General features: G+C 41.4%; 1 protein-coding gene across 4 annotated transcripts in view; it reads right to left on the bottom strand.

The window, feature by feature from the left end:
* The window catches only part of LOC111670345 (diacylglycerol kinase zeta), a 55,052-nt gene that overhangs the window by 6,222 nt on the left and 21,205 nt on the right, over positions 1–27,625 (bottom strand). For 3 of the 4 annotated variants that reach the window (XM_023427037.2, XM_087179517.1, XM_087179519.1), the window contains 9 exons: positions 27,446–27,558; positions 25,763–25,863; positions 23,451–23,530; positions 12,388–12,454; positions 10,171–10,211; positions 9,936–10,066; positions 4,943–5,032; positions 3,094–3,150; positions 739–788 (listed from right to left, as the gene is read on the bottom strand). In XM_023427037.2, the coding sequence (XP_023282805.1) occupies positions 739–788; positions 3,094–3,150; positions 4,943–5,032; positions 9,936–10,066; positions 10,171–10,211; positions 12,388–12,454; positions 23,451–23,530; positions 25,763–25,863; positions 27,446–27,558 (730 nt within the window). The remainder of the gene's footprint in view (positions 1–738; positions 789–3,093; positions 3,151–4,942; positions 5,033–9,935; positions 10,067–10,170; positions 10,212–12,387; positions 12,455–23,450; positions 23,531–25,762; positions 25,864–27,445; positions 27,559–27,625) is intronic. The other variant, XM_087179518.1, reaches the window with a different exon arrangement.

Genomic DNA, 27,625 nt, shown 5'->3' with positions numbered 1-27,625 from the left:
TTTCAAAACGAATTACGCAAATTAATAAAAACAGTCATTCATTCAAGTTCAGCTGAAGCTAACATGAGCTGCAGTCTGCCAGCAGCCAATCATATCACTGGTCTCCTCGCTCTGAAACAGCCAATCACAGTGGAGTCTGAGGGGAGTCTTCAGCTGAACAGCAGTAAGTGACCTTACGATCATCATCTACTGACTTTTCTACATTTAAACATCTTTGTGTCACTGTTGTGTGACTGACAGCAGATTGATGTCGCTCCACAAACAGATGAGGTTCTGTAGCACCTGTCTGTCTACCTGTCCTTCCACCTGTCTGTCTACCTGATCACCATGTGGTCCTGTCATAAACCTTTTAGTCACGTGACAGTGTTCCTTTTCATCAGCTGCTATAACAGACATTTTAAAATAGGAGTGCTCGTGTATCAGCTACTCAAACATAGACAAAGAAACACGACTGAGCCCGATGCAAGAGAACAACACAACGGTGAAGCTGACAGAAACAAAGCTGCAGCCCCCTCACACAAACTCCCAGCATGCAAAGTGACGGCGACAGGAGACAGGTGGAGAAAAAGTGTCAGAGAACTGTCTTATGTCTTTGTCTCATCCCCCATCGCCTCACACACACACACACACACACACACACACACTCAGCAACTTGTATTACAATCTTTGTGAGACAATTTTAAGTTTTAAACTGAAGACACATATAACAGTGTGTGTGTGTGTGTGTGTGTGTGTCACCTTGTTCTCTCTCTCTCTCCGCTTCACTCGTCTTCTGGCTCTTTTCCTGTCTGGAGACGGAGACACACACAGAGGATGTTTCAGACCTGTTCAGTCCTGTTCAGACCAGTACAGTCCAGTTCAGACCTGTTCAGTCCTGTTCAGACCAGTACAGTCCAGTTCAGACCTGTTCAGTTCTGTTCAGTCCTGTTCAGACCGGACATCCATCTCAGGTCATCTGATCATAGATTGGAAAGCTCTAAGTTCAGGTGTGAATACACTCAAGACGCAGTGAGGACGTGATGCAGCTGAGTGTTACAGATGTTGGTGTGAGCAGGTCTATGGATCCAGGGTTTTGTCAGACCGGCTGGACTGTAAGCTGGGTACTTTAAATCACTCTTTTAAAGCTGGGGAGGGTGGCAAGAGAGCGATCAGGTCTGGATGGGATGACTCCACACACTGCTATATGCGACTCCATGTCACTGCTGGCTAACATTAGCGAGCCAGCTAACAGGATGTCAATTAAAAACCAGCGGAGTCACGAGGAGGTTAGGCTTTCTGCTCAAACCACCAGACTGGAAACAAGTCGACCCCCCAACCTGTTAGAGTGACGTCGCTGTGAGGTCACTGAACCTCTGTATAATAACTTATGGTTCACATGACAGAGAGATTATAATTAATTCCATAATAATACAATATAATCATAATGAACAACTGGTCATTATAAACTAATGAGAAATTAAACGACCTCCTGTGTTTCACTGTGAAGCAGTTCACACTCTTTACTACAAATCAAATAGATCAAACCGATACACACATTTTATACCCATATAATAAACATATAAATATGACTGTATTTATATGTTTTATAGCTGGTTACATTAAATGAAGCAGAACTTCTCATTGTTTGAATTAACATTTGGAGATAAAACACACAGAGAGACATTTATCTGAGTGGACATGTGACCTCACACACACGCACACACACACACACACACAGGACTGGCCTACATGTAGTCATTTGTCAGAGTGGTGGTGTTTTAATGAGCAGAGAAGAATTTTACTTTAATGAGCAGAGAACTGTGACGAGAGACTGAAACTGTCAGAATCAAAAGAACTTTACTTGTTAATGAATATACAGTAAGTCTGAGCAGATCTGTATCTAACTTCCTACCATAGTAGAAACACAGCAGAGACAGTAGAAAACACAGTAGAGACAGTAGAAACACAGTAGATACACAGCAGAAACACAGTAAAGACAGCAGAAACACAGTAGAGACAGTAGAAAACACAGTAGAGACAGAAGAAACACAGTAGAGACAGAAGAAACACAGAGACAGTAGAAAACACAGTAGAGACAGTAGAAACAAGGAGACAGTAGAAAACACAGTAAAGACAGAGGAAACACAGTAGAGACAGTAGAAACACAGTAGAGACAGTAGAAACACAGTAGAGACAGTAGAAACACAGTAGAGACAGTAGAAACACAGTAGAGACAGTAGAAAACACAGTAGAGACAGTAGAAACACAGTAGAGACAGTAGAAAACACAGTAAAGACAGTAGAAAACACAGTAGAGACAGAGGAAACACAGTAGAGACAGAAGAAACACAGTAGAGACAGAAGAAACACAGTAGAGACAGTACAAAATATAGTAGAGACAGAAGAAACAAAGTAGAGACAGTAGAAAACACAGTAGAGACAGAGGAAACACAGTAGAGACAGAAGAAACACAGTAGAGACAGAAGAAACACAGTAGAGACAGTACAAAATATAGTAGAGACAGAAGAAACAAAGTAAAGACAGTAGAAAACACAGTAGAGACAGAGGAAACACAGTAGAGACAGAAGAAACACAGTAGAGACAGTACAAAATATAGTAGAGACAGAAGAAACAAAGTAGAGACAGTAGAAAACACAGTAGAGACAGATGAAACACAGTAGGGAGTAGAAACACAACAGAGACACAGTAGAAACAGCGGAGACACAGAAGAAACACAGTAGAGACACAGAAGAAACACAGTAGAGACACAGAAGAAACACAGTAGAGACACAGAAGAAACAGCAGAGACAGCAGAGACACAGTAGAAACACAGTAGAGACAGAGGAAACACAGTAGAGACAGTACAAAGCACAGTAGAGACAGAGGAAACACAGTAGAAACACAGTAGAGACACAGTAGAAACAGCAGAGACACAGTAGAGACACAGTAGAGACAAGTAGAGACACAGTAGAGACAGCAGAGACACAGTAGGAACTGGACCTATGTGACCTCAGTGTATAATTATATTATTATGTGACACTGACTCTACTGATAAATAAAAGCTTCACTTTCTCTCGAGTATAAATAACTATATCATTTAAACACGTTTACTGACCTCAGTCTTGGTTTGAAATCAGCCGCAGTGGTGTTAGAGCGATGGATACAACCGGCCCTGTAACGATAATAATGATTAATTAATAATTAATGATCGATTTAAAGCTGCGTTAACCGATTCCCAGGGCAGCAGAGCAAACAGAAAACACATTGATGTGTTATCAGTTTATAAAGATGTGATGGTGAATGTCACAGGAAACATCTGGAATAATGAGCTCCGGTCTACAATGTCACAACTGCTTCATCAAAGTCCAAACTCTGGGTCACAGTATTTCTTCAATCACGTGGAAACTATTTTTACAGCCGGTTTTCCATTTTGTCAGTAAGCAACACCATATATTGATCCCTCATATAAAACATGAGTTCAAACATGGACCAGCAAAGTTCCACCTGACCTCTTTAATTTGAGAGGATTATGTTCACCCCCTCTGCTGTACTCTCTGTTGGCACCGTGGATTCCTTCATTAACTATTTAAACCTCTTGATTTAATGTTCACTGACCTCAGGCGTTTTTTCTAAATAGTAATGAGCCTAAACCAAAGCCTATTTTATAATTGTTTGTTTAAAGATATAAGGGATGTTTTATTTTTATTTCGCGGATAAATGGAGATTCATATTTAATTTCCCTGTAACCTAATAATTTGCACAACTCTCAGAGACCTCAGCTTCTCTCCATCCATTAGTGCTTTTAAAATTTTACTAGGTTGCACCTCATTGATCCTGGTCTGTGTTGATCCTATGGTTGTTTGTGTATGTTTATGTCTATAGTCACACTTTAAACAACATGGATCTTTGAAGTCACTGTCCTTGATTTTCTTATATAATTCTGTAGTCTCCGCAAAATCCCACATTTTCTCTCAGCTGACCGGTAATTCAACTGTGAACTATACTGAGTTTCAGAACGTCAAGCTGGGAAGAATTTAGGGTGTAGTAGTCAGGAAAGACTCATCATAGGGTTAGGCCATTGGACTGATCATAAGAGTAATCATAGGACCAATCTCAGGACTAACAGGGTTAGAGCATGGGACTAATCATAAAACCAATTGTAGGATTACTCATAGGGTTAGGTCATAGGACTAATTATAAGACTAATCAAAGGATTAGCTCATGGGACCAATAATAGGACTAATCATAGAGCTAGATCATAAGACTAATCAAAGACAAATCATAGACCAATCCTAGGTCTAGATCATAAGACTAATCATAGAACCAATCATATATCTAGATCATAGGACTAATCATACAATTAACCATAGAGTTAGATCATGGGACTAATCATAGGACTAATCATAGAATTAGATCATGGGACTAATCATAGGACTAATCATAGAGTTAGATCATGGGACTAATCATAGGACTAATCATGGGGTTAGATCATGGGACTAATCATAGGACTAATCATGGGGTTAGATCATGGGACTAATCATAGGAGTAAATAGGACTAATCATAGGGCTAGTCATAGGGCTAATCATAGAACTAATCATAAGACCAATCATAGGGCTAATCATAGGACCAATCATAGGCCGACTTACAGGACTAATCCTAGCACTAATCATAGGGTTAGATCAGGGTTCTGAATTCCTTCTGAAGCGACTGAAGTTATTAAAATGTGAACATGCGACACACTTAACCACATACAATCTATTGCCCTCCTCCTCCCACCCTATCTCAATACAACATCACAGTTTCATCTTACACTTGTCTGCTAACCATTGTGTGCCATTACATGTTGTTAGTGTGGTTGTACTTGTATCTTATTTTCACTGATAAAAGCAAAGAAGATACAACCAGCAGCTTGAACATACGAGTACACACAGTACAGAGTGTGACAATCTGAAATCATACTAACCTGCTGAGTTTGCTGGTCACAGGCGTTGTGTTGTGTGTTAAGGCTTCAGCCGCAGAGCTGTCACTGTTGACTCGCTGCCTCTGGGAGGAACTACGGGAGAACACAAAGGAAACACAGTCAGTGAGTAAACTGCAGCCAGATCAGAGGCAGACAGGAATAAATGTTCCCTCCACTGAGGACAGATAGTCGCACAGCTCCCGGTGCGAAGGCATGGAGATGTTCTGCGGAGAATGTGAACCATGGAGTCTGTTCGTTCACTTACAATGAAATGATGACTGAAGTGCAGAACCACTGTAGTGATATTCACCTTCCAAATAAGAGTCTCAACCAGGTAAAAAGAACTTACTGGAGGTTCTGTTGGGCAGCTCTACAGCTACACACACACACACACATATATATACACACACAGACAGAAACACACAAACACCATCTCCACGAACTGGATTAACCTTCAAAATAAAAGTATCAACATGGTAAGAGGGAATTATTGGCTCCGTTGTACAAAACCTTATGCAATTTATACTGCCGAACACAGAACCACAGACACTTTCAAAATAAGAGTCTCAAAATGTGGGGTCATAGCGGTATAGCTTAATTGCAGATCAACTTCTGTTAGGGCATGTATGTGTGTACACATACATACATGTCTTGCTATGGTTGTGGGGACAAATTAAGTTTTGAAACCATCAGTGTGAGGTCATCTTGGCCGTGACAGCTTCAAAAGGTATTTTGAGGGACTCGAGCGGTCGACATAACAACTCTACTCAGGGTCTAGCAGCAGATAAAGTGACAGTGACAGTGTCGCTGACGCATGAATCAAGTATTTTAACCTTACAGAGTGAAAATACACTGATTTCATTTCTTCTAGATTCTTGTGACTTTGACATGATCAATCTTCTGTAAGTGACGTTTCAACTGCTCAGTGTAAACTGACACTGTGTGAGAGCATCGGTACAAACATCATAAAAAAAACAAATGTTTTGTGTGTAGGTGTATTTCAGTGTTTGTCAGAGACACAGGGGGAGAGAGAGGCCAAGCAGAGAGAGGTAATTATAGTGGGAGGGAAAACGTTCACCTCTTGCCCTGCGTGGGCAAACTGCTGCACTGTTTGTGTGAGACAGTGTGTGTGAGTGTGTGTGTGTGTGTGTGTGTGTCAGCACAGCAGATTGGCGTGACTCTCGAGTGCATTTCATTTCTCTACATCCATCCTAAACCCAGCTCTCCCTCTCTCTGCCCCTGCCTCTCGGCCTCATCTCTCCTCCTCGTCCTCCCACTCGCTGCACTCAGCATTGCAAATCAGACCGCCAACACACATGCACACACGTGCACACACACACACACACACAGCCAGAAGGAAGTGTTATTAGGATCAGAAGGTTGAGTTGTTCAGCTGTTCTCACATTGTACCTGTTACTTTGTTTATTCTGTTCTCAATGTTAATCTGTCTGTTTACGTTGGTTTACATCAGCATCATCTAACACTGTTGTTCTGAGGATATTCAACATGTTTTTCACATCATTAAACTGAGGAGACATGATCCTAAAGCAAACAGCCTCAGACTGTTAGTAGAGTTTAGTTAACTAACTCATTTTAAACATGTCTAACTTCACATTCTGGGAAACTGGTCTCAGACTTTACTGTTTATAATATCAACACATACTGACAGGCTGTGGGATGGATATATATATATATATATATATGTGTGTGTGTGTGTGTGTGTGTCAATATATGAAATTGTTCTAATTTCTAATAGGTTTCATATATAAGTTTTACATATATGTATATATAAAATAAAAATATATATCATATGGAAATTCAATATATTTACATTTTGTCTGAGGACCTCACTGAGTGACGCCAAATTTGGTTCATCCGCCGCTGAAAATAGTCCCCAAATTTGTTAAAAACTACAGCGAGCAGCTGTTTGAGGAAACTGAGCCTCTAAATATTAAACTACATGTCTGTGAGGAGTTTGTACAGACACACAGAGGGAAGCCAGACAGTATGAAGCTGAGACACTGTTGGTTTGGATCTTGTTGAGGATCAATGAGGCAAATGTAGAATATCAGCAGACTTAGAGAGAAGAGAGAAAGTCTTCCTCCTCCTCCTCTTCCTCTGTGAATCAGCTTCTCTATGTCAAAGAGCGCCGATAAACAGCCGCTCTAACAGGTTCCTGTAGGTGAGGATTAATCCGTGTGAATATGGTTAAAAGGATTTAATATGGAGGCAGAGGATATGTGTCACACACACACACACACACACACAACCAGAGCTAATGTTATAGTAACACTTGGCTGTTTCTGAGAAGGAAAACAAACTGTGGAAAATATTATTCAAGTATTTACACACACACACACACACAGTGAAATCAGATCTGTGTGGCCAATCAGAGTATGAGTGAGTGTGTTTCAGCTTGCAATGCAATAGCATTAAAGGCATATACTATTTCTGCATACTTATTCGTCTTATTCATCTTTCGTATAGGAAGTTTAGCGCATAACTAGTCCCGCAGCTAGTAGTTATGAGCAGCTAGTGCTCATAGAGAGAGATTACAGTTCAGACTGGATAGTACAACAGTAATTAAAGCAGCAGACACACTGAATTTACTTGGAGCTTCGAGCTATAGGAACTGTTTAACCATCATAGCAGCTCTCCCATAGACCGCAATACAAATTCAGAAGCTAATAGCAAACAGCAGGTCTTAGCAGGTGCTACTAACGCAGCAACCAGGCAGAAGGTAGGTTATAAAATTTCAATCTTAGAAGCTATCGTATATATTATTATTATTTTGGCCAGTCATAACAGCTTCAAAAGGCTTTTTGAGGGACAACTGCAGTGACTGAGGTCAGTGTCAGGATTAGTCTCTACGACATGAATGAAACTGAAAGTAACGTCGTATGCACAGATTGAGACGAAAGGAGTTTAGTAGCAGGCACATTTAAAATTTCTCCAGGAATTTTCTAGTCATTGGTTATTTTTCTTTGAGGACTCATTAAGGAACTCATTAGAAGGGCTTTCCCTCACCAAACATCAGAGGTGGACATAGCACCCAACATCAATATTTGAGTGAAAGTACAGATCCTCCTCATCAAATATTACTCCAATACAAGTGAAAGTTGTTCAGTACTTGATTTTAAAAATACTTAAGTATTCAAAAGTACATATTTTTTATGTCAACACATTGTTGTATTGTCTATTTACAGAATTGAATGACTCTGAAATAACCAACTGAATACACTGAGTTCCTTGTAGAACCTGTAGAATAAAAAGCTTGTAGAATATTCTATAAAGCCTGTAGAAATGGCCATATAATAATAATGGGAATTATTGGGAATTAATGGGAATTTAGGGGAACTAACTGGGAATATATTATATATATATTATATATGTTTATTCCACAGGCACAAATGTGTGCCTTCAATAGTCTCTGTGCTTCAGGCTCAAAAGTTTGGTCCAGTCTTCTAGAAATCTTCTGTACATGTGATGGAGGCGTGCACGGTGCCAGTAGGGGGCGTGGTCTCGTTAGCCATGCAGTAAGCAGTGTGCGCTGTGCATGTGATTGAGGAATGGCATGGATCTTCAAGTGTATCTGAATGGCATCTGTTTGTTTTAGTCAAGATTATGCTAAAATATACTTTCCTCAGCTATATTTAAGTTCGCTATGAAGAGCCAACCTTCAATTTTGAAAATTCCCAGTTTATTCCCGTTTATTCCCATAATTTCCCAGTTTATTCCCATAAATTTCCCACGGAAAGTTTCCATTTTTTGAAAATTCCCGGAATTTTGCAACCCTAGTAGTAACCAAGAAGCTTCTCTGCAGAGCCTCGTGCTCATAAACAGTACTCTGACACCTGGAGCTCATCTTCACCAAACTCTGCCTGTGTGTAACAGAGTGTACATACGATGTGCACCAATAGAGAAGCATAACAATATATGTATTTGTTATTGTGTCAGACTGAAACTAGCAAAAACACTCGTGTTGTGCTTTGTGGTGGGTGTAAGATATGATGGTGTGTTACGTAACGTTAATGTGTGCCATGATGTCTGTGTGACATGAATGAGGCTCTGCAGAGAACACAGACTGTTGACACAGTGCTGAGTAGTTAAAGTGTGTGTGTCCGCATGGAGATGATCTGGAGCTTTCACACTATTCACACATACACACTTTAACAACTTTTTTTGTGTGAAGAAAGGTTAAACAACAATGAAAACATCACTTCATCCAAACTTACCTTCAGTCAGCTCCATACAAAACACACCACATTATTAATACATGAAATACTCAATGTAACACATTTGTCCTCAGAGTATGTGCAGTTATGTCCATAAACATCTGTCTACAGCTGTATAAGGACTAAACCTACATGTGCTTCCTTTACACTGGTTTTTATGTCAGTGACACAACAGGAAAAATTAAAAATTGTTTGTTTTATTTATGATGTTTGCAGACAAACAGAAGTTTTTCCATAAACAGGTCACAGATTCACATGAGGAGGAGGAAAGATCTTTAAGATGATGAGCTGTATGTATACACCTACACACACACACACACACACACACACGCACACGCACGCACACACAGTATGAATTACGTAGTTCCACTTCATGCAGGCTTTACCCTCTAACAGGCTCTATAGGCTCCTGTGAAGCAGAGATTTCTCGACCAATCAGAGCGGACCCAGTGATGTCACTGACATTTATATTCTAATGATTTATTCTGCCTTCATGTGCAACCACAGATGGTGATGGAGCATCTCTGTATCATGAACAGAAGACGGTGATGATGAGTGTAAGATCTTCATCATGTGAATCTGAGCTGATGTTTTCATATTTAACCCTACAGTTTCCTCTGAGCAGAACTGTTAGTCCTGAGGGGGAGGGTCCTGGGGGGGGTCAATGTGATTGGTCATGATTGTCACATCCTCTGACATGCCCACATATAACGTCGTAACACTTCAGGGTGAAGGTTCAACCAGTGGAGACATTGACTTACCTGCTGTTTCCCAAGTTAAACAGGTCAGGAATGGATGAGGGGGACGTGCCTACTGTCGTCATGACAACCAGCTCAGGGTCCAGGATGAAAATCTCCTCCTGGGAGATTTCTGAGACGTAGTTGAGATGTTCCTGACGGAAGGAGAACAATCAGTTCATCAGCACTGAGCTGTGGGTGGAGCTTCACTGATTATCACACAAAACATTCAGGTAAGCTCAGGTGGGGGCGGACGTACCTGTGCTCTGTCTATCCTGTAGAAACGATCAGCTGTTGTAGCTGCAAATACAAACACAAAACGGAGTTAACCAATGAAACGTTGTCACTAAAGGTTTGTCATTATAAAACTGCTCATTAGTTGGCTTCTCATACAATAAATAATTTTAGACTACTGTTTTAATCTACTGTACTTCCTCAGGTAGTGGGCGGGGCCTTTATTTACCTGCAGCAGGGAACAGGTGTTTATGTCTAACTCCCTCTGTTTGATATGTAGAATTGGTCACAGCTGTATTTTAGTATGAAGCTTCATTTTGAGTCGCTCTCTCTTGAGTCTGTTGTTTTAAAGTACTGCATTATATTTTAATACAAACTTCTACAAAAGAAAGTGGTGCCTGCCTGTAAAAAAAGAGGTGTAGCCCTTAGACCACGGTCCGGTCACACACCTGGTTTATACGTGGTCGTTGTAAAACCAGACCTTTTTCCTGTGTGAATACTGAATCTGAAGTCGGCCATGTTCGGAGACAAAAACACCATCTGTGCTTTAAACTAACTGAGCATTGTGCAGCTGCATCTTCTCCCGATTCAAGTTCTCTGCTAATTCCATCAGGACCAGGGAGAGAGAGGCAGAGTGAGTGAGTGTGTGTGTGTGTGCGTGCATGTGTAACTGTTTCTCTCTGCGATATTTTTGGTAAGCTGCCGTATGATATTAATATTCATGACTTTCACCGACAAACAGATTCGGATGAATAACGCTTTTCTCACTCTGAGGGAGAACCAGCTCACAAACTTCAACTATAACCTACCGTCTAAACCTGTAACCTTTGGACCATCGTTGCTATTGGTTACAGTAAGATTGCAGGTTTTAAACAAGTCACAGTTAAGAGACTGTGTTTACCTGTGTGTTTCGGTATCTGTTGGCACTGAGACTGAAGAGGTGGGTTTACGGAGACAGTGATCTGTGTGGGTTGTCTCCTCTCAGCTGCTAATACAATGAACTCATCACAGTTCATCAGTACATTTTCAGCCCTGTAGCCTCCTAACAACTCATATTTACCAGAAATGTCATTCTTATAAACAGATGTTTCTGCACAATCACATCATGTATCTAAAAACTGTGAACTGACACTTGAAACTTTTGAGTTTATATCAGTTATTCTGTGGTGATTTGATGAATCTTAAAAAGATCATGATGTGAACACAGAATTAAATGAAATAAGTGATTTAGACTCCAGCTGATACTGTACTGCTCATGCATAAAGTTTTCTCCAGCATCAGAACACAGTGTCTTTTCTTTACTCAGTGTGTGTTTTTGTTTTTTATCATCACAGTTTTATACGTGGTGTTCCTCTGTAATGTGAGGGTTTACAGATGATGTCGGGTCCTCTCAGGAGAAGTCATCATTTCTCAATAAAAATGTTTCTCTCTTCTGTTCGAACTGTGAATTTTTGACAGGACGGATAAAAAACACTGTGTGACAGGTGTCACTGATGTTTACAGGGACTAAACATGTGACTCTGCAGGACTGAGAATCTATCATAGACATCTGCGTGACAGTTTAAAAGATTCATGATAGATTCAATTGACTGCAGGAATAAAAAGGCCGTAATAAATTCAACTGGCAGTTTAAAGTCCAAGTGTGTTATATATATATATATATATATATGTTGTTCCAGATGACTCAGTATTTGATTCGTTCATTCTGATCATCCTGTCTGGTTGTTGATGCATAAGCTATGTCTGCAATTGTTTCACAATAAAACCCTGTTAAGAAATGAAGGGTTTCTGTCTGCTGAAACGCTTCTAATCTGGAATGGTTAAAGGAGGTGTTGAGTTTATATCAGCAGTGTAATGCAGTAACTTTAAGGGCAAATGGGAGCAGATCAAAACAAGCCTTCTTACAATAATATGTCCAGTTCTATATATGAAGGGGGGAATTATAAATCAAGACCTGCCGCAAATAAACACCTATTACCTTCAGCAGGTGAGGTAATTAAACACCCCGGTCACTGTTTGATATTTGTTTGTTTGTTTGTTTCAAGCTGCTTTCAAGTTAATTTCATGGAAAAAACAGTGACAGACTAAGTAGCTAAATCTACAGTGAAGGAGCACTTTATTAGGAACACCTGCTTATTCATGCAATCATCCAGTCAGCCAATCATGTGCCAGCAGAGACAGTGCATAAAATCCTGCAGATCCAGGTGAGGAGAGTAAATGATGAACAATGTGATGTACTTACAGTCAAGGAAACACCACTTTGGAGATAATCTCTGTGAGGAAAGGATTTTTGGCTTGGCAGCCTCCTCCTGAATGACAGACAGACAGAGTAGTAAGGTTACAGAGCAGGTGGTAACTGACTGACAGTGGATCATGAGCTCAACTGACCTGAGGATGGAAGTTTTAGTTTATAGTGATCTATCTATCTCCAGAACAGGACCAACAAGCTAACAGAAAGGCTAACAGAATGGCTAACAGAGAGGCTAATAGCTAAGCGATGAGAAAGGCTAATAGAAAGGCTAATAGAATGGTTAGCAGAAAGGATAACAGAAAGTCTACTCGAAAGTCTATCAGAATGCATAAAGAGAAAGGCTAAAAGAAAGTCTAACAGAATGACTAACAGAAAGGCTAAAAGAAAAGCTAATAGCAAGGCTAACAAAAAGTCTGACAGAAAGGCTAAGAGAAAATCTAACAGAATGCATAAACAGAAAGGATAACAGAAGGTCTAACAGAATGGCTAACAGAATGGCTAACAGAATGGCTAACAGAGAGGCTAACAGCTAAGTGAACAGAAAGGCTAATAGAAAGGCTAATAGAATGGTTAGCAGAAAGGATAACAGAAAGTCTAATCGAAAGTCTATCAGAATGCATAAACAGAAAGGATAACAGAAAGTCTAACAGAATGGCTAACAGAATGGCTAACAGAAAAGGCTAACAGAAAAGTTAACATAAAGGGTAACCGAAAGTCTATCAGAAGGATAACAGCAAGGCTAACAAAAAGTCCGACAGAAGGGCTAAGAGAATATCTAACAGAAAAGTTAACATAATAGGTAACCGAAAGTCTATCAGAAGGCTAACAGCAAGGCTAACAAAAAGTCTGACAGAAAGGCTAAGAGAATATTTAACAGAAAGTCTAACAAAATGCATAAACAGAAAGTCTAACAGAATACATAAACAGAAAGGCTAACAGGACGTCTAACAGAATACATAAACAGAAAGGCTAACAGGAAGTCTAACAGAATGCATAAACAGAAAGGCTAACGGGACGTCTAACAGAATGCATACAGAAAGGCTAACAGAAAGTCTAACAGAAAGGCTAACAGAAAAGCTAACATAAAGGGTAACCAAAAGTCTATCAGGAAGGCTAACAGCAAGGCTAATAAAAAAGTCTAGCAGCAAGGCTAAGAGAAAATCTAACAGAAATACTAACTGAATGCATAAACAGAAAGGCTAAAAGAAAGTCCAACTTTTGAATACACAACAGTCCCACATTATAACACTGTGGGCCTCTAATGATGGTCAGCTGAGATGAAGCCTCAACTTGACTTCAAATCAAAACCACAAATAACACCTTGTAAAGCTAAATCTGAACTCCAGTAAATTTACAATATGAATGACACCAGGTTACTACTGAACTGTATCGTAGTCCAGTGGAACCTGAAATGAAACGAGGCAGGAACATAGAGGAACATGTCCACTGAACTAAAATATGCTCCTGACGGTTTAACCACTCACACACACACAATGATGTCACTGTGTGAATGAATAAGGTAAATGAAGAAAAAAAATTGTAAAGCGCTTCAGCTTTTGTAAATACATCTCATTCACTCACATCCCACACCAGCTGATCGTTTGCTGCCAAACAGAGGACTAGTTAATGTCCATCACCACCCACCGCCACATCCTCCATCCGCCTATTATTTAAACGGAGCTGATTCACTGTGCTGCTGCAGGTTTGACCAATTTTATTATTTTTGTTCATCACTGTCCTCTGCGCAGTAAAGTTTCAGAGTGTGTGTTTCCCCCAAAGCAAATAAGGAAAACTGCCAGACAGCAGGGTTAGGAAGGATGTCATGACTCCATGTCCCAGAGCTTTCTGCATGATCTCCAGGGACTTCACCTGGGCCAGACTCTCACTCAGTAAGTGGAGACCTGAACCGAAGCCTGGAGACTCTACCTCACACCTTCCCTCACTGTCTATTATCATAACTATTTACTTCCTCTTTCCTCATTGTGTGTGTCCAACTGTAACAAACCAGTTTCCCTGCAGGGTTCAATGAAGTTTTTTCTGACTCTGATGATGATGATGATAATGATGGTCATATGATGTGTCCCTGTGTCAGCGTTAACTACACACTTCAGCTTCCTCCACATTATTATTTTATAAAGTTTAATAAAAAAGATAAAATCAGCTGTGTACTGTGTGAAACCTCAGGATATATGTGTGTGTGACCTCCACAGTTATCCTCACACTCATTACTGCATATTGTTGTATTCCTGTTCCACCCTGACGTTTCTTCATCCAGACTCTAATTATCCCCGAACACTGCAGCTCGACTTTTAACAGATCAAACGCAGACATCACATCACTGAGACTGCTGCCTCCCTGTTGTACACTAAAGCTAAAACCTTCTTTGTTTACACTCCACTAAATGGTCTCAGCTCTGCTGTTGTGTGTGAAGTCCTGCCCCCAGACCACCCTGTCAGACTCTGGTCTGTCCACAGATCAAGGACTGAACATGGAGGTGATGGAGCGGAAAGTTTGCTCCTGTCTCTGAGATTTAAAACACACGTTTACTGACTATTAACTGATTTTATTTGTTGCTTCTTCTCTTTGTACCAACTTTACTCTCTGACTAGTAACTGACTTCATGTTGTCTTCTCTTTGTATTTACTTTACTCTCTGACTATTAACTAACTTTATCTTGTTTCTTGTCTTTGCGTTAACTTTCTTGTGTCCTCATCAGTGTGGTAAACCTAAAGTGAACTTCCTGTTAAAATTCTTCTACAGGTGTGGATGAAACTTTAACACTGTGTGTGGGGAACAGTGACACTGCATGTTATGATGCTGGTACATAAACTACATTTCCCAGTAGCAGTTGGATGTTAGCTTATAGCTAAGAGCCGACCGTCCTAGATAATTTAAAGATACCACAGCTTCATGTTCTGGCCACTAGTTTCAATCATTTCAACTTTTTACTTTTTATCCATCATTTTGGCAGATGGGTGTAAAAACTACAATATCCATGAGCCTAAGCCTCCATTACCATTGAGACAAGACCTCTTAGAGGCAACAGAACCATGATGTAAGTTTCAATTTTCTCAACACCATCATCTTCAACTTCCGCCCTCTGATAATGGCTCACATTAACAGAGTTTTAAGCTCAGTCATTGGCTGTTTCTCACCAAAATGCACCATGGAAGTTGAAGCTAACATTTACAGTCTTTATGTACACTTACTTGTACCTTTGACTTTTATTAGAGAACCAGACATTTTCTAATACACTTTCATGCTGATCCAGCCTATAGAGGAGTTGTAAGCGCGAGTCACCTAAACTTGTCTGAGACAACAGGCACCAGAAATAACTCCTCCCACTGTGTGACTGTATTTAGCTTCAGTTACTTCAACCATCTGACATTTCTGATAGTAAACCATTGTTTCGGTTGAGAAGCTGACATAACCAAACACTACATCTCTACTCAGATCTGAGGAAAGATACAGAAACTTTGAAGGTTCAAGAGCACAGTGGCCTCTATCATTCTTACATGAAGGTGTTCTTCTAGAGCTGATTGAGACATCAAGAAGAAGAGAGGGGACCAAGAACCTGATGGTCTCTCTGAGCTCCAGAAAAACCTCCAGTAGAACAACCATCACTGCAGCTCTCCACCGATCTGGCTTCTCTGGTCCGATGAGACCAGGAGTGAACTGTTTGGACTCAGTTCTTGAGGAAACCAGGCACCGCTCATCACCTGAACAACACCATCCCAACAGTAAAACATAATGGCAGCAGCAACAGGCTGTGGGGGGTCAGGGAGGCTGGTCAGGACTCAGGGGAAACCTGGTCCAGAGTTACCTGAAAATATCTGTCCTCTGAAAGTCCACATAAACCTGACAGAGTCTGAGACGATCTGCAGAGCAGAACGAAGAAAATTCACAAATCCAGGTATGCAAAGGTTGAGACGTCAGACCGAAGAAGACTGGTCTGAAGTGTCTGAATACTTTTTTAATAAATCTGTATTTGTGTCTTAAATCCTCCTTGTCTTTCCCATCATGGGGTACTGAGTGTAAACTGAAAACGGTGAAGGGTCCTAAGACTCTCTGAAGGGTCTGAAGACTTTATAAAAGGAGTCTAAAGACTTTCTGAAGGATCTGAAGACTTTATGAAGGAGTCTAAAGACTCTCTGAAGGATCTGACAACTTTGTGAAGGGTCTGGAAACTCTAGGAAGGGTCTGAAGACTTTATGAAGGGTATGGAGACTTCATGAAGGGTTTTTTAGACTTTATGAAGGGTATGACGATTTTTTAGAAAGGGTCTGGAGACTCTTTGAAGGGTCTGAAGACTTTATGAAGGGTATGACGATTTTATAAAGGGTCTGGAGACTCTTTGAAGGGTCTGAAGACTTTATGAAGGGTATGACGATTTTATAAAGGGTCTGGAGACTCTTTGAAGGGTCTGAAGACTCTCTGAAGGGTATGAAGACTTTATGAAGGGTCTGAAGACTCTCTGAAGGGTCTAAAGACTTCCTGGATGCTCTGTGTTTCAGGTCAGCTCTGCAGAGAAGTGACTGAATGTAGAAAGTCACAGTCTCATAGATGTGACAAGAGGAAAAGAATCCAGAGGAAGTGAAGTGATTTTTCTTTGTGACAGAGAGGCCGGCTGCAGTAAACACCTCTCCTGCTCTGTCTGTATTTATCTATCTATGCTGTCGACTTCACAGTGGTCTGCAGTTCAGTAAAACACCTCAGGCTTTTACAGCAGCTACAAACACTGAATCAAAAGCTGAACTCATCTGACTGAATCTTTTCTTCTTCACCTTCTTTCTTCTCCTGTCTCTTCTCCATTCACTCCTGTTTGTCTCCTACACACAAACTTTCCTCTCTGCTGCAGATTCAGGAGACTCAGAGTCTTCCTCCTCCTGCCTCTCCCTCGTTCTTCTTCCTCGTGTGTCATTCATCAAACAGGAGCATCAGCCCGGAGGAGCAGTTGACCTCATTTTAATGGAGGACATACGGTCACTGTTTCCTCAGATAGTTTTACAGTTTACACAGTTTAAAAAAGTGCAGGTGAGGACTGTGGTGGAGAAAAGAAAGGTGATATATAGCTGCAGAGGTTCCTACTACACTCATATCAAAATGTCTACACATCACACTATACTATAGCTAGTTACTATAGTTACTATTTTCACCTAGAGGATATGTTCAGCCAATCACAACAAGCTCCGTCACACATGGCAGCAGCTACATAGAAACATACAGTATCAACAGCAGGTCACCTTACTGCTTTTTACACCTGACAGGAGCAGCCAGCACTCAGGTATGTTCTCATAGACGTTACCACCAAGGTGGTAAGAAGGTAGAAGTTTCAGAGTCTTAATGTTTAACAGCAAAAACACACAGCTCTGAATAAACTATAATAAACAGTTTACCTTATATGGTCTCATCATCAGAAATGATCTGAACCAGTGAGCAGAACAAACACAGAAACTATTGTTACATCACTCTGTTGCTATGCAACACAAAGTCTGACAACTTCTTCAAAGTGTTAGTGATGTAACTGATGTTCATGAGTAGAGTAGCTGCGTTAAAATAACACGGATAGAGTCGGTGATGAAGTGATGAAGGATGCGGGTCATCTCATTTGTTCAACAGCTCCTCTCTCATTCACTGTACTGTATCTACGCTTCAGTAATGGATTATCTCTGATATATCGAAGACAGATTCTCCTCCCCAGGTTAATGAGAACAGGAAACATCTCCTCACAGACAGAGGAGGGAAAACACTGACACATCAGTCTCTAAAGACCAACTCAAACGGAACAGCTGTTTCACTCGGATCTGTGGCTTTAGGTTTTAAAGGAGCTCTGTTGTACATGTGACCACATCATCATCATCATCATACACCATTCACATTTAATGTACTGACAATTGTTGTGCTTTCCCCAGTTTGAACTCTAGATTCTGTCCTTTTCAGATCAGCATCAGAATAACAATAAAGAAACTGATCAACAGTTGGAATCTGTGAGACAAAGTTAAAACACACTTCTACTTTACTTTGATCAGAACTGCCCCCTTAACAAAGTAGAAAAGTGGGACCACAAATCATGTGACTCAACACCTAAGACTAAATCAGACTCATCTGATCATGACGCTGATCTTTAACCAGGATGGAGAGTTTTAGTTTCCTAAACCAGACCAGACCAGACCAGACCATGATGGTGGCAGGTTCAGACACTAACATAGAAATCCAGAGGTTTGTGTTTAAGTGTCAGACGCACAATGAACTAAACCTGTACTTTGTGTTATACGACACTATATTCACTGTTACCGTGATCTGATCCTCTACAATACTGAGAAGAAAAGCGGTGAATCATATGGATTTATAAGAGACCTGAGGTAAGTGTACAGGACTTCAGGACTCAATGAACACAGCTCAGACACAGACCAGTATGAGAGTTCGGCATCCAGGAGCAGAATCCCCAGACCACCAAGACGAGAGAAATGATCCTTGAGGCTGACAGACCGGTCGTTAACTTCTCAAAGGTCATCTTTGATTTCTATTGACGAGTTATAAAGAGACGTCTAATCATGTCGTACAGACACCAGGTGTCCATGTCTTCCTCCTCCTCTTCCTCCCTGCTCTGTAAATACCCTGTGAGTAAGGTTTTCAGCTGTGTCTCCAGGTCCCAGCAGAGACCAAGTGGGAGTGGAGCTGACAGTTTGATCCTCACTGCCCACACTGACTCCACTCTCAAAATCTTTAACTGTTTTTTTTCTACAACTCTGGACTTTAACTAAGGACCAGCACAGTCACCATGGCTGAACTGGTTCTCTGGGTAACGCCCACAATCTGACCCACAATAACAGAAATCGGAGTCACACAAACGCAGACACACAACCCACTAGTCGGGACCCAGCTCTGACACCACCGACCCCTGACTGATGGTTGTAGTTCTGTCTGCTCAGATCCGGTCCCTGTCTCTACCCTGGACCTGGTCTTAGCTCCCCTCACCCCACCACCAGTCCGGGCTCACGCTGCTGTCGTTCCCTCCACCCATTCTGAACCCCAGATGCAGCTTGATCCTTTATTCTACTCCGGTCCTCCTGTCCTTTCTCGCCAGCCTAGTTTAACAGTTAAAGCGTCATCATCAATATAGACTTTTATTTTTAATAAGCGTTCGTCATGGTTAAGAACTTCCTAGTTTGCAAAGCTCATTTCCTGTTAGTCATGTGAGGAAGCTGGCTGAGTCACATGCTTTCCACATACACTCTGATCTACACTGTAGACACCACAGAGACAGTGTCTTCACCGTGGTTGCAAAGGGGCGGTAAATTTCCGGTAAATTTCCATGGGAAGTTAAACTTGGGAATTTTGGGAATTAATGGGAATTTTGGGAACTAACTGGGAATATATTATATATATATATATATACACATATATTATATATGTTTATTCCACAGGCACAAATGTGTGCCTTCAATAGTCTCTGTGCTTCAAAAGTGTGGTCCAGTCTTCTAGAGATCTTCTGTACATGTGATGGAGGCGTGCACGGTGCCAGTAGGGGGCGTGGTCTCGTTAGCCATGCAGTAAGCAGTGTGCTCTGTGCATGTGATTGAGGAATGGCATGGATATTCAAGTGTATCTGAATGGCATCTGTTTGTTTTAGTCAAGATTATGCTAAAATATACTTTCCTCAACTATATTTAAAGTTCCCTATGAAGAGCAAACCTTCAATTTGGAAAATTCCCAGTTTATTCCCGTTTATTCCCATAATTTCCCATCAATTCCCATGGAAAGTTTCCATTTTTGAAAATTCCCGGAATTTTGCAACCCTAGTCTTCACTAAATAATTTCATAGTTGTACTTAAGTTAATGTTAAGTACATTATTTACATACAGGTCTTTGATGCTTTTGTAATTAAAAAAGTTTATTATAGTGTATTAAATTACATATTTAATACATTTAGTAATAACATAACAGTTTCTGCTGTGTTTGTGCGAGATGGTGTAAAGAGCCAGTCAACAGCACGTAAAGCTAACGCTAACTAGGCCTCAACTCATCACGTTATGACCAAGAGTTTAGTGTACACTGCAGAAAAGAACACAGAATCATGATCACCTTTACAGAGCTCATACTCCGCATCTCAGGGACTAATTACTGTGAAATATATGAAATCAAATGAAAATCTTACTTGTTCTCATGACTCAGTATATTATTTTACAAAGTCTAATCAATTATGAATCAAAAGAGCAGAACGCCTGGATGGTGACTTCATTTAAAAGTGAAGAGTCAAGTTTCTAAAGCAACAAGCTCTTTGAGTTTCAATTTATCTGATCATTTATAAATAGGTTTTTGTGTCTCTGAAGACTGAGACAAAACTGTGAACTTCAAACATCAGAGCTGAGTCGTCTGTCAGGTGTCAAATAAATCACCTGATTAACCCTGTAATTAAAGAAAAGGAACATTAAAGCCTAACTTCTTCAGACCCATCAGCTCTGAACAGTCACCTGAACTCATCACACCTTCAGCAGCAGCTCACAGCACAGTTAACTCACACACACACACACACTGGTGTAAGCACACAATCAATACACTTTTAGCGACACACACACACACATGCAAACACTCAAACACAACAGTACATGCATCGTGCTGCAACACTGAGACACATGAGGGAAACTAATAATATGTGTTTGTTTCCTAACACTCTCAGATTCATCATGTGTTCTGGTCCTGGTCTGAGTGGGATCAGGTCCAAGGGTGTTTCTGTTCATGTGAAGCTAGTTTGAGTGAATCCGACGTGTTTGGAGATTCACCGGTAAGAATATTTTCTTCACCCATCTGAGGAGGTCCTGAGAGGCAGAGTGAGGTGCTGGTCTGGTTGATAAATCTTTAGTATAACACCATGTTCTTGATGATGTCTACTTTTTTGTATCTGTGTTACTACAGATCCGGGGGTGAGGTCTTTGACTTGATCGGTCAGACCTGGAGAGATCAAGTCTACCATGAAAAGACCTGGATCTGTCGACATGGTTCCCTAACTCAGCTCCTATGACCCCTGCTGGTCTCCAGGCTTCAAAAGGTAAGATCAATCGCTTTCCCGGGAGGCATGCTGGGACCTCCCAAACCTGGGCAGCATCACCTTGTTCGGGGGGGAAAAGGACAAACTGTCCCTTTAGGAGTTCTTCAATCCCCGTGAAAGGGAGCTGCTGTATAGAGACTCTTCAGGGTCTCGATGCAGGTCCAGTTTACGACAAGAGAGTCAAAGGGAAGGGGAAACTTCTCATGATGCAGGACCAGAGGACTTAGTCTTTGTACGGCAAGAGGTAAAATGGAAGATTGAGTCTAAGCCAGTCCGGTTTATTTACTATATCTTTTCCTCTTTAAGGTGAGAACATGAGGTGTGTGTTCTTGTCTACAGGTGCTAAGGTAAATACAGGAGCTGAGGTTATTTCCTCTAGCATCATCATATTATCCCCCCACACATAAAGAAATGTAATTCTTCACAGTTGGTGAAGAAAGCTCAGACGCCACAGATCTGTTTTAATTAGAGCCGGTCTCTGCTGCTCCTGCTGAGGATGTGTTTGGCCTCACATTAATAACCAAACACACGGATTCATCTCCTCAGTCTGGAGCTGAACAAGAGACAAACTGGACAGAAGCTGAATATAGCCCTGTTCAGAAATGTGATCCATAACATTACTGGTTTCATTTATCTGTTTAAGTAATGACTTCTAACCGTGGCTCCCCATTAAAGAGCTGTTCGACGTCAAAGAACCAGAATGAATAGAACCGCAATGCCCATAGGATCTGACACAAAGGTCTAAATGGTCTTTCCTCCTGCTCAACACTGCTCCAGCTGCTGGACAGCTGCAGATAAATGACACTGTGAGAGAAGAGTTCCTACTGCAGACACATATTCAAACTTATAGTGGAGTCAGTGAACTTCAGCCACTTCCTGTTCTTCACCTGTTACAGTCAGGATGTCTCTTTGATCATTATAACCCGGTTCTGTGTGTGTTAACCATCCGTGAAGGCAGGTGATTGGACAAACCATCTGTATATCACAGTCTAACTTCCACTGATCAGATTCTGAATCCCTCCTGTGTTTTTTTTTCTGTTGCTGAATCCGACTCTTGGCGAAGAGTGAAAACATGTTTTCATGCTCTTCTGTCAGTGAAGAAAAAAACACTATAGCAGCTTCTACACCGACCTCACACCTAAAACACACCCTTTACCCGCCAATAGCCCCTCCCTCAGAGGAAGCTGATTGGTCCAGGCGGTTCAACTACAAGACAATAGCTGGGAGTTTTGAAGAATCCATGTCTCAAAAGGTTACAGCACTGATCGCATTTTATACTGTGTGTGTTCCTCTCTCACCGGTGATGATGATGATGAAGACTGTGAACTTTTTCGTCATTTTCTAGTTTGTCGAAAGCTGTATTCTACAGTTTCTTCAATACAGGATAAAGCACATACATATTCTACACAAGAGAGCCATACATGCAACATCATGGTTTACGTATTGAATTAATGTTTGGACTGATGAGACAGATGTTTTTGGTTGAACAACATCATCATCTACATTTACTGATCAGACAGATGTTGGCGAGTGACATCACCGAAGCTTCAGTACAATAGGAGACCTCAGCGTCTGAGCTACATCTATTTAATAAGCGAAGAAGATCGGGTACAGAAGTGAAGATGTTACACTACTTCCACTACATTTTCTTCCTCTGACTAATGTTCTCTGTCTGTGACGCTTAGTCAGCTGTAATGTGAACCGCGTGTTTATGGCGCCGTTAGTTTCCCAGGTGCCTCAGCGCCAAACGAAGGAGCACAAACATCTAACTACCAACCTGCAGGGAGAGACGGACAGAGCAGAAGTCCTGGAGGACGGAGCAGAAGAGAGTCCAGACACACACACACACACACACACACTCTTTAATTAGCTTTGTTCCAAATTTGGAAAAAAAGTTTTTTTCAGCTCTGTCTCTTTTTCTTCTTCTCTTACAGTGACACAGAACCATGACCTTTTCCCTCCTCCCTCACCCTCCCCTTCCCCGGCCTCCCCTCCTCCCACTCACCTCCTGCAGACGCTGGATGTGTTCTCTGCAGGTCTCTAAGTCACTGTCACCAGGAACCACGATCAGACCCAGAGGAATGGCTGCAGACACAGAGAAACACACACAATTATCCTGCAGCACTATCACATTCACACTGTTCGGATCCAGACCTCAGGACCCGAGAGTCCTGCTGGTCCTGGGTCTGCTCATCTAACAATGAAGTGATGGAGGAACAACACCGGCTGAACATCTGGCTACAGCTGCATTACTTTGAGGATGATGTGTATGATCCACTGAGCTACATCAGTCCACATGAGTCCAGAGCCAGAATACAGATCCGGGTGGATGCCGGTGTCTGTTATCTGATAAACTGATACTGACCCAGTGGCTCATCATCAGTGAGTCTGCTCCCTGAGGAGACGCCCACTGCACCGACACAATGCTGCTGACTGAACATCACATGGCTCCTAATGCTGGAGGAGCAGCTCCTGAACCCACATGCACATATGATCTATCTAAACACCTCTAATTTATCTAAAACACCTGATTTATCTGAATTATTCAAGTATAAGAGAAGAGTGTGTTCACTGGTGCAGTAGCATGCTCCTGTTTGATGTGGCAGCTTATTGGCTGTCGTGTCTGGTGATGTCATGTGCAGGTGTGTTTATGTAAAGACAAGACAACATGAGGAAGAATGAAATATTTCCAAAGACACTGAACGCATAATGTGATCTTTGAATGTGATATTATAGTTGAAAGCACTTTGAGCTACATCTCAATAAAAACAGCTCTATAAATAAAGTTTATGATATCATTATCATTATTATTAGTAGTAGCAATAGTATCATTATTACACTTGTATCCAATAAATCTCCCTTTGTTGTTTAAGTTTATCTTTACTTTTTATACTGTTTTCATGTGATGCTTTTTATCTTTATTTCTTATTCTTCTTTTATGCACATTGAATTACCTCAGCGTATGATAATGTACAAATAAATTTGTCTGTATAATCATATAAACACCTCACTGGGTAACGTTACACAGTCTACATTCTGTAACTTGATCGGTTTGAATAAAAGTTGAACATTAAACCTTCATAATGAGGATTAATTATATTACATATGTTGTATCAGACTGCAGCAGGTGTTCCTAATTCCTAAATTCATCTTCACGTCACTGTTTTTATATGTCGATGATTTATCTGAAGAAGCTGCTTCATCATCAGAAGATAATGACTGTGGATCTCTTTATGGTTGATGGACTAATCGCCTGTTATCTGAGCAGTGAGCTGTCAATACTCTCTCAGATGATAATATAACTCCTGTACATATGAAACAGCGTCTGTCTTCCGCCATGTTGGAACACAGCGGCTCACACGGAGAAAAAAAAACGGCGTTGGGATGATGTAACCGCTGCGCCTCGGGGTGTCAGACATATTTTTACCATCTCCCCGAGTGTGACGCATCCACAAGTTGCGAGCAGTGATTGATTTGCATAACGAGGGAAACAAGTCAAACTTCAAAGGGAGAGAACAAAGGACGAGGTAGACGAAGATGAAGATCATTTAAAACTCTTCTGGATTACAAACATGTGATTATGAATTATTGATATGGATTAAATATATATCCATACACACATACACAGCTACAGTCTCAGTTTATATAAATGATGATAGAACAAAGAGAAATATGTCTACATTTAGACCAACACAAGGAGTTTACAGTAACATAAAACCTGCTTTTATTGTGAAAGGGAACAGCACCACCCTGAGGTCAAACTGTAAACTTGCTGACTGTTGCTAATGAGGCAGCTGTGTGTGTGTGTGTGTGTGGCGTGCGTGTGTGTGTGTTGAAAATAATCTTGTTGACCTTCATGCTGCTGCTCCACCTACTAATCACAGAACAGGTTTATTCCCACTCCACGCACTGATCAGCTGATCCACTTTCACTATAAATCACCAGCTCTACACTGTTGTGTTGTTTTCACTCTTCATCATTCTCCTCATTTCCTTGTTATGAATTAAAAGATTTAAAGTGTGATTACTAGTCCACTCACTTCCTGGTTTACAAAATCCACTTTCACTATAAATCACCAGCTCTACACTGTTGTGTTGTTTTCACTCTTCATCATTCTCCTCATTTCCTTGTTATGAATTAAAAGATTTAAAGTGTGATTACTAGTCCACTCACTTCCTGGTTTACAAACAGCTGTTCTGTCGTGATGAACAAACCTAATAAAATGTTTTGGTTTGTTTACACTCAGAGAAGCTGTGTGTGTGTGTGTGTGTGTGTGTGTGTGTGTGTGTGTGTGTGTGTGTGTGTTTGGTTCCTTACATGCTTGCCGTAGTTTGTCCTTGTCATAATGCAGAGCCTCGTAGTCCGTCATACTGATTCTGCTCACTCTGATCCTGAGTCTCTCTGGTACCGGCTGCTGACTGAGATACAGAACACACCAGACCAGTATTAACAGACAGGACCAGACCAGTATTAAGACAGGACCAGACCAGTATTAACAGACAGGACCAGACCAGTTTAAACTGACAGGTCCAGACCAGTATTAAGACAGGACCAGACCAGTATTAACAGACAGGACCAGACCAGTATTAAGACAGGACCAGACCAGTATTAACAGACAGGAACAGACCAGTATTAACAGACAGGACCAGACCAGTATTAACAGACAGGACCAGACCAGTATTAACAGACAGGACCAGACCAGTATTAAGACAGGACCAGACCAGTATTAAGACAGGACCAGGCCAGTAGTAAGACAGGAACAGACCAGTGTCAATGTCAAACATGGAACCGATAGCCAAGCCAAAACGGCCCGACCTAATTTCTAATTTTATTTGCCGGAAACACGAGTCTATCAACATGATCCGGATCAAGTTGAGCTCTGGTTTTATTAACAAGATCACCTGCTGATGGTCTGATGCGCTTATAGAAACTGCAGCCTACATTTCAAACAGGTCCTTACAGCTCCAATATGAACTTTCACCCCACACTTTAACCAACATTCGCAGGCCAGGATTAATACAAGTACAGACCAGGATGAAGACAGGTCCAGACCAGGATTAAGACACGTCCAGACCAGGATTAACCGACAGGAGCAGGCCAGGATTAAGACACGTCCAGACCAGGATTAAGACACGTCCAGACCAGGATTAAGACAGGTCCAGACCAGGATTAACAAACAGGACCAGACCAGGAATAAGACAGGTCCAGACCAGTATTAACAGACAGGACCAGACCAGGACCAGACCAGGATTAACAGACAGGAGTAGGCCAGGATTAAGACACGTCCAGACCAGGATTAAGATGGGTCCAGACCAGTATTAACAGACAGGACCAGACCAGGAGTAGACCAGGATTAACAGACAGGACCAGACCAGGATTAAGACAGGTCCAGACCAGGATTAAGACAGGTCCAGACCAGGATTAACAAACAGGACCAGACCAGTATTAACAGACAGGACCAGACCAGGACCAGACCAGGATTAACAGACAGGACCAGACCAGGATTAAAACAGGTCCAGACCAGGAGCAGACCATGATTAAGACAGGTTCAGACCAGGATTAACCGACAGGAGCAGGCCAGGATTAAGACACGTCCAGACCAGGATTAAGACAGGTCCAGACCAGTATTAACAGACAGGACCAGACCAGGATTAAGACAAGTCCAGACCAGGATTAACAAACAGGACCAGACCAGGAGAAAACCATGGTTAACAGACAGGACCAGATGGGGACCAGACCAGATTAACAGACAGGACCAGACCAGGATTAAGACAGGTCCAGACCAGTATTAACAGACAGGACCAGACCAGGACCAGACCAGGATTAACAGACAGGTACAGACCAGATTAACAGACAGGACCAGACCAGGATTGAGACAGGTCCAGACCAGGATTAACAAACAGGACCAGATCAGGAGCAGACCATGATTAAGACAGGTTCAGACCAGTATTAACGAACAGGACTAGACCAGGACCAGAACCAGGTGTGTGTGTGACTCACTCATTGAGGTGTGGTAGTGAAGTCCGTCGTTTGGTTTTCTGGATCATGTTGGCCTGGTTTCTGAGGCTGATGTGGATCACGGAGGGAGCCAGTCTGCATGGTTCACCATCCACCTGACAGAGATACAAGTCCACCAATCAATCAATCAATCAATCAATCAATATGTTATACTTATTCATC

Source organism: Seriola lalandi, unplaced genomic scaffold (genome assembly GCF_002814215.2).
Source record: "Seriola lalandi dorsalis isolate HSWRI2012SDOR001 ecotype SW California unplaced genomic scaffold, Sedor1 jcf7180002054850, whole genome shotgun sequence".
Classification (NCBI taxonomy): Eukaryota; Metazoa; Chordata; class Actinopteri; order Carangiformes; family Carangidae; genus Seriola; species Seriola lalandi.
This window is presented reverse-complemented; position numbering and strand designations above follow the sequence as displayed.